Genomic DNA, 15,536 nt, shown 5'->3' with positions numbered 1-15,536 from the left:
GCTCTCTTTCTAAATCTTCCTCTCGTGCCCTGAGGGCTGTACATTTTTCACTCCGTCTTCAAAGTACACTTTTGCTAAGTCCACCTGCTGCCAGTGGCCTGGTGCCCACCGTCTGTTGAGTCTTATTTGTGGGCCATGCCCGCTCCCTTCCTCGCTGGGTCCATGTGCTCGCCCACTTCCACTCCGAGGATGAACTTGGCACCATGTGTGGACCCCGATTACATCATCTCAGTTGAGTAGCTTGGTGGGGGAAAGAGTGGCGTCAGCCTGCAGCATAGCTCTGGGGATGGTTTGACTTTTTCAGATTAAAATGGCTGGGGTTAAGGTTGCTGAAGGTAGAACTGATCTTATCAACACATTATTCTCCCTAGAGCGCTATGACTTTGATGTATGGTAAACCTGAAGGTATGCTAAGCTCTCCCCAGAAGTTTTTCCAGAAGTGTCTCTCATACCTCACTCAGCAGCTAATCAAATGGGAGCAGTGATGTTTGTGTACATAACAGTAAGACAAAGATCATTTTCTTCAGGGCGTAATGCAGAAGCTCAGGAGGCGATAAAAGCTAATTACTTTTAGTATCAGTTGGAACAACTTTGTGTTTGTGCTTTCTTTTGTGAATTACAGACTAGTTTCATTATTAATGATAGAAACACAAAACTAGCAATTAGCTCTCTGGTATTTGTTGATTTTCTGAATATTTTGATCATGCATGTCCACAGTTCTGAAGGCATCTATTACATTTCACAAAGAAAGCTGCTGCCCTTGAGGAAGGTTCTCAGACTATAATCCTATTGAGACAAAGGGGTGGAGCGGGGGGGAGGGGTGGGGTCAAGTGGGGTCATTCAACCTACCCCAAAAAAATTAGACCTAAAACAAGTAAAAAAAAAAAATTCAGTTTCAGCCAAGCTCTATCTTTAAACTAAGAGCATATAATGCTGGGGTCAAATACCATATTGATAACTTGATTACATTTATTAATAAAATTAACCTAAACTAGAAATGGAAAGTTGTGAACAAACTTTAAGTTGGCTTGACAAAGCCATTGCTAAGAAATAGAAAGTGGTTGCTAAGGTGTTAGTAGGCCATTTCTATGGTATTCCAGGTGGTTGCTAAAATGTTGCTAAGCCACTGCTATGGCATCCCAGACGGTTGCTTAGGTGCTGCTTGGCCATTGCCGTTATCCCAGGTGGCTGCTAAGGTGTCCATGTGTCATGTCTATGAGGTTCAGTGTGAAAAGCTGTGTTTTGTAACATCATTTGTGGCAGTTAAATCTGAATTTTCCCAACATTCCACCATTCATTTCCTACTGGAAAAAAACATATTTGTACAAATGCTGTACAAAAACTGTACATGTGATCAGTCCCTACAGCACAAGTGTACTGTTCCTGTATAGGCTCAATGAACCTGCAAAGTTTTGTGGTTCTAGCTTGACAACTGCAACCTGCAAAAGTGGTACAACAAAAAGCATAGCATAATAAATTAAGGAACAGTGAATCAAGACAACTTTAGAATAATGTTTCTTTATAAAAACAAATCACGCTACTTATTTACCCTCAGGTGGAACAGCCATTGTGTTATCTGTTAAAAATGAGCAACATGGATTGTAGAGAACAACAAAAAAGGAAACTGAAGCAGAAGGCAGAAATGGAAACTTTGGCAGACGTTCTACCAGGAAGACTCCTGTCACCTGTCTTTAAAATGCCTCGACTTACGTACCTGTTCTGCTGCTTTCAGGTGCTGACGTTTTGACGTCCCCCTCCTTCCTCCCCACCACCAGTTTGGTCCCCGCCTGGTTGTCCAGGGTGTGGTCTCTGTCCCTGCTGTCCCTAACTGTGAGGTTTCAGACGCTCCAAGACCTGGGCTGAGGACGGGGCCTATGCCAAAGACCTTTTAATACTTAAGAATTGTTATTCTTCAAAATCTTATCAAGGATTAAAATATTGCCCTGCCTCCTGAGTCTTTCTGGTAGAACAGTTATTCTCATATTAAGGAGAGAATGTTACAATTAATTTATTAATTATGCTAGCATTAACATTACAACTTAAACATGAATTAATTAGCGCTAAGCTATGCTCAAAACTAAGGTTTAATATACTCCAGCTGTGTATACTCCAGGTTTGATACACTCCAGCATCTGCAAGTCTCCAGATGCTGTCTTGGCATTAACAAACAATACTATAGAAGATATAAAAGCTATTTTGAGACGGTTTCAGGAAGCTGCATGCATTAACAGTTATAATACCTGCGAAATATACAGTCATAAAATCACCCATGTGCCCACTATGCATATCATTACATAGCAATGTGTTTATGCAGACATAAAGCGCTCTCTGCACACCTTTTAGCTTGCTGAATGGAAAGTGACTTAGTTATTTTAAATTAATATAATCAAATAGAACATATTTTGGTAACACTTTATAATAAGGGTACATGAACTGGCAGTAATTAAGGCATTTACTAATGAATAACTAATCAGAAAGTAATGAGTCATTAATCAGGAACAAATGAATAAGTCATATATTAACAACCACAAGAGTAAATTACTAACGCATGTACTAATGAATGAAGATGAAGGTAATAAAGGCTTTATTCAGTGCCTGAATTAATCAGGAATTCATGTGTTAATTAAGCATACAAAAAGAATGTTAGTACACATTGGCGAACTGCCAGAAGCTCTGTTAGTTTCATTCTATTCATGCAATTTATGATTACCTATGTCGTACTGCAATGTCATACTGTTACAACAGAAACATAAACTGTTGTATGTTTAATAAACTGTAAACTAGTTTATTTACTGAAAATAGGCATTTGATTTAATTAAAACTGTGAATTATCTTAATATATGCCACAGTTATTCTGAGAAATACCACCTTCAGAAAATGACAATGTGTTTCCCATTATACATCTATTATTCCTTTTAAAAATTTGCTATATCTAAATGTTTTATTAATGGAAACACAGCATTTTGCAATGTAACACTTCAACTGTTTCCACAGCTGGAAATTACTGCTATTTTTCTTCGCCAGTAAATGGCAATAATTGTGTTAAACGCTATATGTCAAGAGGCCATAGAGACTTGAGTGAATATCTCTAGTACAACGTTTAAGAGCAGCGAATGAAAATACTTGAAATAATAAAAAAAATCAATATTTATCTTTTTGTCTTTTTGCAATATTTCTCATTTTTCTTTCTTTTAAAGGTGAGTTATGCATATGCATAATGTATTATATACGTAATTTACATCGCAGATATAATATTTACACGTGGTATTGTTGTCTGAGTGTTGTGAGTGCTGGTATGTATGTTATCTGTGGTGAAACAGAACGGATTTGTAGGAACTATTATTTCTAAATTCGTTATAAAGTAGCTTAAATATTTGGTTTGGTGCTTAGTTATTTGCAATAAACCTTTTTGGATTTAATAGTAAGGTGTGATTGTAGTAGTAATATGTGGCGTCAGGCGCGTCTATTCTGTCTGGTTAAAATCACATGCTAATTTTATGCTGCTTGGTTCATTAGTTATTCCTCCTTTGACTGGGACTCTTATTATGAAGGGCTATGTGTGCGGTGCAGTGCTTCACAGGGCCTAGCAGTAAACAGACTGAGTCGAGACAGCGAGAGGGCGCGCTAACTGCCGAGCGCTAACCTAGCGCCATATTCTCCCCTTTCTTTTGTACTCCGTTCTGAGCTTTTCAGTAAAGCTGAGTCACAGACTCGATCTTCAGCTTGTCTGAGTTATTTAGAAACACCGCTGCAGTATGAATATCTTTGTGGCTTTAATTAGCTAGCAGTTCTATCCGTTTTACAGATGTTTGTGGAACTAAGTTACAGAACCAGTATGTATTGGTTTCTCTTCATTTTCCGTGTTACAGTGACGTATTCACGTGCTCTAGTTCTGTTTATTGTGTAGAAGTCATAAGATGATAATAAAATATGCTGTTTTATTCCTGTGAATTTCGTCAATGTTATGTTTTCATATGAGCCATATTGTAGTTAGCTAGTTACTTATCTTTCATCACTGTTCTTGAGAGGGCAAAAGAATGCCTGTCATTTTGGTAAGTAAAATGATTAACCCCTGCTATTTTATAAGCTCATGAACTCATCATGAAGGATCAGTATATAATCAGTAATAAAGTGTGACCGGTTCATCACTTTAATTTAGGGGGCACAAACATGAATTCATCATGAGTTATCAGTAATCACTGCTTTCTTTATAGTGAATTGAGAATTGACACTGCATAGTGTTGTATTTTTCTCACTCTGACACACCTCAACCAGCACAACAGGAGCTTGTAAATTAGCAATTGAGTTCAATCAGGTGTACTAGATCTGGGAAAGCACAAAAATGTGCATACAATTAAGGATTCTTATGACCCCAGGAGAAAGACACTCCAATAATTAACTCATTTCTGAGTTCAGTGGTAACTGTAGGCTAAACTATTCCCTCATGAGGCACTGTGCATCAATACAGTAGTTAAAACATGTCATATTATTAACATGAAAGATGAAGTAAAACTATGGCAACTGTCACAAATGAGGACTAGTTGCAAAACAATGTCAGTGTAAGCTTTTAATTTTACTGAACAGTCACTAGGTGGGTAGAAACAGACAAGGTAACATAAGAAATCAAAAACAATAAACTGAAGACCTGACAGATAGAAAGAGGCAAATACAAGGGCTGCTTACACAACATGATGAAGAAGAAGCACAAGATGATGAGAGGATGGAGCTATAAAAAAAAAAAAAACAGTTGACTTTGATAGGCATAATATTCCAGAGCACTGTCTGTCTTGTGACAACATTAATTAACACATGAATTCCTAATAAATTCAGGCACTGAATAAAAACTTTATTACCTTCATCTTCATTCATTAGTACATGCGTTAGTAATTTAGTCTTGTGGTTGTTAATATATGACTTATTCATTTGTTCCTGATTAATGAGTCATTACCTTCTGATTAGTTATTCATTAGTAAATGCCTTAATTACTGCCAGTTCATGTACCCTTATTATAAAGTGTTACCCATATTTTCTCTAACTCTGTTATCAGAACACTGTTGGCTCTCTGTGTGTGAAAACTCTTCACTGAGCTGCTAGCAAGCAAAGAAGAATGGAAGGGGGCGGGTAAGAGCCCTCTGCAGTCAAAACAATTCACACCTCTCCACAAAGACGGTCGTTCTGAGAAGACAGTCAGCAAAACTGCATCTTCCGTCATGCTCAAGCAATCATGTACGGCTCTGTACAACACTTTTATAAATGTTGACTTGTTCACTCACCTTTAAAATCAAAAATCTGTCAGCTTCCAGTTATATAAATCATACAGATTTCCATTTAAATATATTCCATCACACACTATTGAAGAAAAAAATGCATTGTTCAACTTAAAGTCCTTCAAAATAGGCAGTAATTGCATTTCATGGCTAATGTTAAAAGAGGTTCATAGCCTTTGTGAGTAGCTTTTGTTCAAGTAATGCATTTCTTGCTTTGTAAGTTGACGTTTTGCAGCTACTCATTCAAGAAAGATTTGAACTTAAAGTCTGGCTGAATATGGCATTACAGACTATTGTTCACAATGATTAGCTAATACCACATGAGAGTTACAAGCATGCAGCACCATTCTGGGCAAACATGGCTGTGTGTTTGCACTTATTTTAAAATGTACAATGAAACAGCACTGTGCAAACACTGTTTATCGCAGAAGTCAGCTGAAATTCAAATGTAATCTATGTAAATGTAACTGTACTTCAGTGAAAGAATCTTTGTACTTCAGCGAAAGTATCTGTTGTCTATTCATTCTTAAGTAACAGACAGGAAAGGTGCTGAATGAGAGTAGAGCTAGGTAGGATACTCTGTCCATGAAATGAAAAGGGCACATATCCTGTGTTTTTTCTTGCATTTTATTCTCTTCCCTGAGGTTCACTTGTGACATTTGTTTGGATTTATTCACCAAAGCATGATAATTAATCTTACATGACAATTTCCCAAACTCTATCTCATAGAATTGATCATGCTGTTTTTGTTACTGTGCCTTTAAAAGTGATATATGTAAATGAGCTCATTTCTATATTGGCTGCCCTGTATTGTGGCTGTATTATAGCGTCAGTCTAAATGGGCAGGGCTAAACTGCTGTATATAGGCTGAATAGGCGGATAAACGTAAATGTCTTGGTTCATTTAAAACAGGCTGTTTTTGGAGTTTAGTTCTTATTTCATATATGCACTGTATGTACTGGGGATGTCAATAGTATGTTTTGAAACCTCAGTGCTTACATACCACACCAAACTCCAAAAAAAGGGAAAATTTGGTTTCTGGATCCCTAAAAAGTCCACTTTCTTGGGGGAAAAAAGACCCACCACTTAACAAGTTACCTGTGATAAAGAATAACTCTTTGTTGGTGTGCATTAAAAGGTAAGAAAGAGTGCACCATGAGCTTAATCCTAACTACTTGGATGGGACAGTTCTACACAGAAAGATCTTGAGTCACTTGTCGCCCAAAGCCCAAATGGAGAGAGGGAGTGAGAGAGAGAGAGAGAGAGAGAGAGCGAGTGAGTGGGTGTGTGAGAGAGAGAGAGAGAGAGAGAGAGAGCGACATGTGCCTGGGTGCCTGGTTGGGTGTTGGACAGGAAAGGGGGGTGGAGGGCGGGACAGATTGGGGAGGGCAGGAACGTCCTGAGGGAACAAGGTGTCTTACCAGCACGGCAGCTCACTACTCACTCTTGAGTAAAAGCAAATTAGCTTATGCAAAGCACAAGCAAGATTTTCTGTTTTATTCTGATTTCATTTTAAGTGCATTATGGGAGAACGACAACAACTTCTGGAGCTGCATTGGAATACTAAATTACTAAAGCTGTAGGAAGTTTTGGGAAAAGTTCCATGAGGAGTTTCTCTAAGGATCTCAGGTACGTTTACTGTGAAGACACGCGTGTGTGCAATGACTTTCTAAGCTTTTGTGCCTATTTGCATTTGAATTACTTTGTTGTCTTGAATGTATTGTTTTAAATGTTTGTAGTTAATGGACTGACCTAAATAATATTGGTCTTACATACAACACCTTAATACATTTACATTTAAATGTCTCATGCCTCACTGTCATGAGAAATGGCTAACATTTCACTTTGTTCTGGCATTGCTTGGGGAGCGAAAGGTGCAACGAAGAAAGAGATTTTGAACTAAAATATAACATTTTTCAAAAAATTGCATAATTTCTAAAAATCTTCTCAAAACATTTTGAGTTTTCACAGCGATTTTAAATACGATGAGATGATACTCTCTTCAAATGTTTGAAAATGAATGTCTTATGAAAAGTGATCATTCAAATCAATGTCAGAGAATGCAGCAGTTAACCAGAAATTCAGACTTCATGTGAAGAAAGAATGCACTCAATCTGGCAGTGAAATCTGATTTATATGTAGGGTTGACATGACCTGATGTGCACATTACAGATGGGCCCTGAGATAACCTCATTGCCAACAGTTTAAACTAGCATTCTCTCTTGACCCTCTGATTTTAACCTCTCATCCAAAACCACACGTGAAGTATGTTTAAGCCATGTGGCCACCAACTCTGAAGAGACCTCTGGGTTCATTTGTACTGATACTCATCAAGTGACAGGAAGGTGAACATTGTAAAATGATCAAGAGCCAACAAAAAAGGAATTAAGCCATTTGCCCAAATTGTCCATTCTTTGGACCCTTCCTAGTCATTAGATCATTGTCTCCCTGTGTCAGTGGGTGGGACACAAGTAAGCTTACAGGAGGCGTATTTATAGATTATCATTAAATGGACAGGCAGTGGATTTAGTTGGAAACACAATGACAGTGCAAATGAAGCTATTTATCCAACATGCAATGCATAAGCTTTATCTATGCTTTCAGTATAAAAAATTAAACTGAATTTTTATTCTAGTCACAATCGTCTAGGCTTTGGTGAAAAACAATGTGTTTCCCAGAAACAAAGGCTACAGTTTTCACACTTCATGTTTATAGAACATTTCTAAACAAATGACAGACCGTTCAAGACAATATTGTCTAACAATTTGTAAACAATGTTCCTTTGCTGTTTATAACCAAATATCATTATGGTGTGGAGAGCTAGAATGACATACCAAGCATGACTGTTTTAGTAATTAGGTGATATTTGTATTGCACAAACCCACAAAAGTCATCTATGAAAGGCACATGAAGGCACAGTTACACTGACAACAGTTATGTGCTAATAGATTTTCTTCACTTCATTTAAATTGTATGTAATATAACTAGCTTGTTTTTAAGTGTATTTTGACACAATAGCATTGTTTTTTATTATTATTAGTGTTCACCTTAATTGCCTTCACTACAGCTAGGCCTTCGGTTTGGGCCATAATTGTCAAAACTCTGTTAATAACAATGAAAAAAACATTTCTATGAAGATAATGTCTGTATATAATTCTAGTTGCATTGTAAATCAATGATTGGTTTATTTTACTGTCAGTTCCTAATTGTGTTTGTGGTTAACCTGACACCTTAGACCCTCAGTTCCTTAGCTCCTGAACTACTAACTAATAGGAGTGCTTGCTTGGCTGATAATGTGGAGAAGAAAATCCAGATAGGACAATTCTCCCTTGGCTGCTTTAAGAATTTAACCACTTTGTTTCCAACCAAAGTGTAATGAAATAAGAGTAGTACTAGGATATGTTCAGAGTTTAAATACAACAAGCATGATGATCCTATTAAATTAAAAAGTCAGACTTTTTATTTCACAGAAATCATTATGTCTTGTCTGGAGGCTTACAAGGCCCTGAGAGTCTTCTGTTGTTTTACATAGCATTAGCATAGAAACAGAAGCAGCAAGCTTACCTACTGTAAATATTCCTTAATATGGCCCACTCTGTCCAAAAGTGAGAGATATGTAGGCATGTGCATACCTCAAGGCATAGTTCATGGTAAGAATGCTGACTCAGGGTGAGGTTTTGCTGCTTATATACAAATGGATAACATTACATGAATAGTAAGGAGCTGATCCAAGCTCTCACTTTTACACATTTGGGCCCTCATAGTGAAACGTGTGAAAGCCTCTGCTGCTGGTCTGAGCATGTGGCTACAGGTAGCTGATACTGTGGGCTGTGACTTGGAACAAGAACACATAACACATCCTATTACTAACAGACATGCTTACTCACTCGCTCTGCCACTTTGCAACTTGCATTTCCCCTGTGGGGTTCACAGCTTCACAAATTCAACCAGCTCTTTAGACTAACAACATGCCGTCTTCTAACTCGTATTCATTTTTTCATCTGAATCACATCTCCATAAATGTATGCAGTCACAGATGGCATAGGAGAAAGGACGCATAGCAAACCTACTGTTCAGTTCCTATCATGTTGAATAAGCAAAGTGACAGTAGTCACACACTGACCAAGCGGTTTTTTTATTGCAGGTAAAACCTGCCCTGACAGTTTTGAATAATGAGTCCAAAACAAGTTTACTACTTAGAATGGGGTCTAAAAGTCTGAGACCACACTGAAAATTGGGATTTTCTTTTATTATTAATTATTAACTATTTGTCTTTGTTATTCAAATTTTGAACATTTTAAATTAAAGTTATGACAAGCAAATGAAGATAAAGATTATAGGTCAGATTTTTGGGTCACTGTTCTTATTTACGGAAATGTGTGACTTTGACCTTGTTAAGGCCTTTGCATAAAATAGGCAGTTTTTTTTTCTTATTCTTCTTTTTTCCGTTAAAGCTTGGGTTCAGATGGTTCTCAGGTGGATTTGATTTATTCATCAGAAGCCTCTGTACAATCTTGTGTAAATCATGCCAGTTTAAGTGCACGTTGTTATTAAAGTAAAAGGGGGACTTTTCAAATACTAGAAAATCATGCAATTGCTGCAAATATTTCAAAGATTCAACTTTTTTACTATGTCTACACTCATTATACAGTTTGTAATGTGAAATTCTGTGTTAAATGACAAAAGAATGCAAAGTACTAGTCTCAGACTTTTGGACCTAAATATGCCTTTTAAGCTTCTGTACACTTTAACTTGGAAATAGTTAAAAAGACACAACTTCCTCTCTCTGTTCATCTCTTTCATACAGTGCAGTTCAAAAGTTTAAAACCTCTGTTTTCATGCGTATAAAATCAATTTTGTTCTAGATGCCTGTAAAAAATGATCCTAAAATGATGCTATTACTCTGCCTCGTAGATTTAAATTACAAACTGATGGACAGAGTTGTAGATGATTTTAAAATGATTGAGAAAGCTGTCTAAGATTAAGGATGAAGTTATAATTAAATTAAAACTCAGAATATATTGAAAAATCAGAAGTGGTGATTGAATTCACAAGGCAGATAACCTGTCAAGAAATTAATGCAAATACATAAAACAAATAGATGGTTTTTCAAAAAAAACTTGAACTAAAACATCTTTAACAACTTTCTGGTGTCTAGCATATAGCTTATCTAATGGAAAATAAGTGAACACATCCTCTACAGAGAACACACTTAAGTATGGCATTTTTGAGCACCATTTTCTACTTATTTGCTTTGAGTTAAACATATGTGCCTTTGGCACATTTTATTTTTCCCAATATGTTAAATTCAGCAAATAAGCAGTAACTGTACATTAAAATGTGTAGAAGTGTGTTTTCTGTAGAGGGCATAAATTAAATTATTTTCACTTAGAAAATCAACAAAACGCCATCTGACCATGGGTGCCCAAACTTTTGCGTATGACTGTTAGAACTGGTCCAAGACAAACTGAGAAGTACACACTGAACATGGGGGACGAGTATCAACTGATTTCCTTGGGTAATAAAAAAAAAAAAACAATAGGTATCTATACATAATGTTTTATAGTCCAGAAAAAAATGATTGTGTGAAAATGTATCACCTGTCTAAAAGAGCTCCAGGTTTCTTCACAAACTCAGACAATATAATACTGCTTTTGTCAAGGCATGTTAGAACAGGAGACCAAATACCTGACTGAGGGCTTTCACTTGGCAACAGAGACTATGTGGGTTTCTGACTGTGTGTGTGTGTGTGGTTTCAGTGATGTGAACTGCATTAGTCTGCATTAACCTATTCTTTGTAACAACATATTTACATATAAAAATGATTCATCATCGACCTGTGACATGACAAGCTCACTGATCCCACTCAGAAAGACATGCTGAGACACTCAACTCACATTTCTCTCTCTCTCTCTTTAGGTATGAGGGTCCGTGGGGAGCCAATAAGAATGGCCTTGACTGGCAGAGCTAAACTGCTCAGTGTTATAGCAGTCCTGCTGCACATAGCCAGATGTCAAGGGAGCCTGGAAAAGGATGGCTCTCCTCTGCGGTTCACCCATCACTTGTATAATGCCACCATTAATGAAAACTCTGCCCCCAGGACCTATGTGGAGAGCCCCGTTCGGATGGGCATTGTAGTTTCTGATTCTTTCTGGGACATCAAGTACAGAGTTGTCGCCGGCGATGATGATGGCCTTTTCAAAGCAGAGGAGGTAGCCGTGGGGGATTTCTGCTTCCTGAGGATAACAACCGGCAGCGGTAACTCACTCTCTCCCGTTCTGCTCAACCGAGAGGTACGGGATGCCTATACTCTGACTGTTGAAGCTACAGAGAGCACATACGAGTACCAGGCGAGAACAAAGGTATCGATCCAAGTGCTTGATACAAATGACCTGAAACCGCTCTTCTACCCTGCCTCCTACAACGTAGTGATCAGGGAGGACACTCCAGTGAAATCAAGTGTGGTGAGAGTGAGCGCGACGGACGCTGATATTGGCAGCAATGCTGAGTTTTATTACTCCTTCACCACTAGATCACATCCATTTGCTGTTGATCCTTTCACAGGCACCATCACGCTTGTCAAAAGGCTTAACGCCACTCAAAAAGAAAGGTACGACCTTACCATTTTGGCAGAGGATAGAACAAAGAAAATCTCTGGGGTGCAGAAGTTTGGAAACGTTGCTACGGTTGTTGTAAACGTCGAAAAGGTTGCTGAAAATTTTACTCTCATCGCACCCATCACAGCTGAGGCTCCTCAAACGGACACAGATAGAATAAGCGTGAATGTCAAGATAGAGCCCCAGGCAAAGGCAGGAGTGGTCTCTCTGAGTGTAGTTGCAGGAGATGCAGTGAAGGGTTTTGAGATTATTCCATCCGCTTTGCAGGGTAACGACTTTCAAGTGGTCTCAACAAAACGGATTAACTGGCCACAAAACCCATTTGGATTAAATATCTCCCTTCAAGCGAAGGACAGAAGTAACCCCCCTTTGCCAACACAAGTTAAGAACATCCATATTCCTTCTCCCCAATTTACATCATTGACATTTGAGCGAAAAATATATTATGCCACCCTCAGTGAATTTTCCCCTCCAAAAACCCATGTGCTGAAAGTGTCTGTACATCCCGGTTTACCAAATGTCACTTATCACATTAGAGGTAATGCAGATAGCCATAAATTCAAAATTAGCACAAAAACTGGCATTATTGTTACTTCGGAGTCTCTTGACTTTGAAAAGAAATCTCATTATGAGTTCGATGTCACTGTAAATCACGGCGAAGCTGAAGCCCATGTTATAGTCGATGTAACTGATGAGAATGACAATGCTCCTAGATTTATTAACCCTTCACACCAGGCCACTCTGCCAGAAAATATTCCTATAGGAACTAGCATTTTATCCATCTTGGCTATCGATGTGGACAAGGACAACAATGGCTTTGTGACATATGCCATTGCAAACACGGCTCCATTACCTTTTGTCATAGATCCACTGACTGGGGTAATTTCTACCTCAGAAGAGTTTGATTATGAACTAATGAAGAGGTGGTACCATCTTCGGATCTGGGCTTCTGACAGTGGTAGTCCTTTTAGCCGTGTGAGTGAATGTGCCATCACCATCACTATGACCAACATCAATGACAATGTTCCACTTTTTGAGAGAGTAGCATGCAATGCCACCATACCCCTAGGCTTTGCAGCAGGAGAGACCATTGTAGAGATGTCTGCAGTTGATCTGGATGAGCTGGAGCAAATTCGCTATGGAATACAGTCTGGAAATGAGGACAAATTATTTGCCATTGACCCTGTTTCCGGCATCATCACACTAGCACAGCCCATTCCCACAGACTTTTTAGAGACGGAAAGTCCTTCATATACCCTAAAAATAACAGCAACAGATGGCAAATATAGTGCCGACCCCACTACTGTCACTGTGTATGTCACGGACGAGGGCAAGGAAGCCACCACACACTGCCAAGAAACTGGAGTGTTCAGGCAGCTGACGGAGAAGCTTATTGAATCAATCAAGCCTGTGCTCTCTGCCCAAGAGGAAGAGTCTTTCTCTGATGTCCATATAATCAATCGTCACTCTCCAAAGTTTGCTCTTGGCATTCCAAGCTCCATTGATGTCAGGGAAGACTTTGCTCTCAACACATCTATACTACACTTTCAGGCCACTGATAATGACAGTGGCTTTAATGGAAAGCTTGTCTATGCAATTTCAAGCGGGAACGAGGACGGATGTTTCTCCATTGATATGAACACAGGAGACTTAAAAATTGTCTGTACATTAGACAGAGAAACCAAAGAATTCTACATTCTGAATGTAACAGTGTATGACTTGGGTGCTCCACAAATATCTGCATGGAAATTTCTTGCTGTCAATATCTTGGATGTAAATGACAATCCACCATTATTTTCTCAACCAAGATATGTTCTGAACATACCTGAAAACACAGAGACTGACAAGAGCATCTTCAAAGTACATGCAGTGGATTTTGACCTTGACGACAATGGAGTCATCAAATATTCCTTATTAACATTCACTGACCTATTTAAAGTTGATGAAACCTCTGGGGATGTGAGGGTGATTGGGCATTTGGACAGAGAGACCTTTCCCAGATATGACTTAAAGATTGAGGCCAGGGATCAAGCGAAAGAGGACCCTCAGCTTATCTCAACTGCAGATCTAGTGGTTGTCTTGGAAGATATCAATGATAATCCTCCTAAGTTTGTACCCAAAGTCTACAGCATTAAAGTCCCTGAAGATGCCCCTCCAGGCACAGTGCTGTTATGGGTTGAGAGCTATGACCTGGATTTGGGGAGTGGAGGAGTCATAAGCTATAATCTGAAGAACAGTGAGGCAGGCACCTTTTTCCTGGACACAAGTACAGGGCTACTAACTCTTGAGAAGGAACTGGACTTTGAAAGAAAGCAGTTGTATAATCTAACGGTTCGAGCTGTGGACCATGGAAACCCCAGGTCCTTATCATCCTCATGTTTTGTAGAGGTTCAAGTGTTGGACGTCAATGAAAATTTGAATAAGCCAGTTTTCAGCTCGTTTGTACACAGTGCTCCAGTTCTGGAAGATGCCAAAATAGGCACTTCAGTTCTGACTCTCACAGCTGTGGATAAAGATTTGGGGAGAGACGGAGTTGTCAGATACCACATTCATGATGGGACAGGACTTGGAGTCTTTGTCATTGATGAAGAAACAGGTAAGCCTGATATGCTATTTGCTGTTCTGAACCTGCTCCTGTTCAGTTTCTTGTTTCACTGCATACAGTGCAGGTTTATAGGTCTTTAAATCCATACTAGTCTCTAACAAGTTAAAAGGATATACTATGCTCGAAAGATGTTTCAGTTGATATATGCCACATCGTCAATGTTATTCTATAAGTTACAGTGTAGTATAAGCTGAAACTGAACCTGGTCAACTTCAAGTACTACTTATACAGAACTGTGGAAAATCAGAGATCACCCTTTTGTATTTCAAGTCAAATTGGTCATTAAGTATGATATTCATGAGGAGATGTGTTGCTGTCCATCCTTCCACTGTGAGAAGACAACTCAGTGCTAGGGGTCTGAAAGGATGTGAAGCATGATGTTACTGAGATAAAACAAATAAGCTGCAGTTGTTCTCAAAACAATGGAGTGACCCTTCCAGGGTCCAGACATCAACATCATTTAATGTGTTTGGAATTATTTGGATTGTAAGAAGCAGAAAATGCAACCAACTTCTAAGATTGAACTTTGGAGGTGTAGAAAGATATCCCTGCAGATTTCTTTTAAAAACTCGAAGCAAGCATCCAGTCCTTTTTAGATAAAACAAACACTCAACAGACTCTCAGTAACGTCAAAAACATATGAGGGTTAGGATTAGGTTCTGAGTTGAAGTTAAGGTTAGGGTTAGGATTAGGGCCAAGGTTAGGGTTAGGTTTTGGGTAATGGAAGTAACATATTAACAATACATCTACTTAATGTAAGTAATGTATAAACAGTACATCTTCAAGATACTTACTTCAATGTATTTCGATGCTGCACTGCTGCTACGTCACTGATATGTTGTTGATGTGTTACTAATGACTGTTAGGAGTTTTTAATCATCTACAAAGGACCACTTCAAATAGTGTTACTACAAAAATATTATATTTAGTTGTTGAGGCTTCTCTGTAACTTTCTGTTAAATATATTGGCACAGTCCAAAAAAGTTTTAATATCTCCATTTTTTCCAATTTTTATTTTTTGAAATCAATTGAGCATAGCAGCTGTCC

General features: G+C 38.4%; 1 protein-coding gene across 1 annotated transcript in view; it reads left to right on the top strand.

Moving 5' to 3' along the window:
* The first annotated feature begins 6,654 nt into the window (after positions 1–6,654).
* Positions 6,655–15,536, top strand: part of fat2 (FAT atypical cadherin 2) — a 54,326-nt gene continuing 45,444 nt past the window's right edge. The window contains 2 exon segments of the mRNA XM_036568521.1: positions 6,655–6,896; positions 11,187–14,480. Coding sequence (XP_036424414.1) covers positions 11,189–14,480 — 3,292 coding nt within the window. The 5' untranslated portion in view covers positions 6,655–6,896; positions 11,187–11,188.

This window comes from Colossoma macropomum, unplaced genomic scaffold (assembly GCF_904425465.1).
Source record: "Colossoma macropomum unplaced genomic scaffold, Colossoma_macropomum, whole genome shotgun sequence".
NCBI lineage: Eukaryota > Metazoa > Chordata > Actinopteri > Characiformes > Serrasalmidae > Colossoma > Colossoma macropomum.
This window is presented reverse-complemented; position numbering and strand designations above follow the sequence as displayed.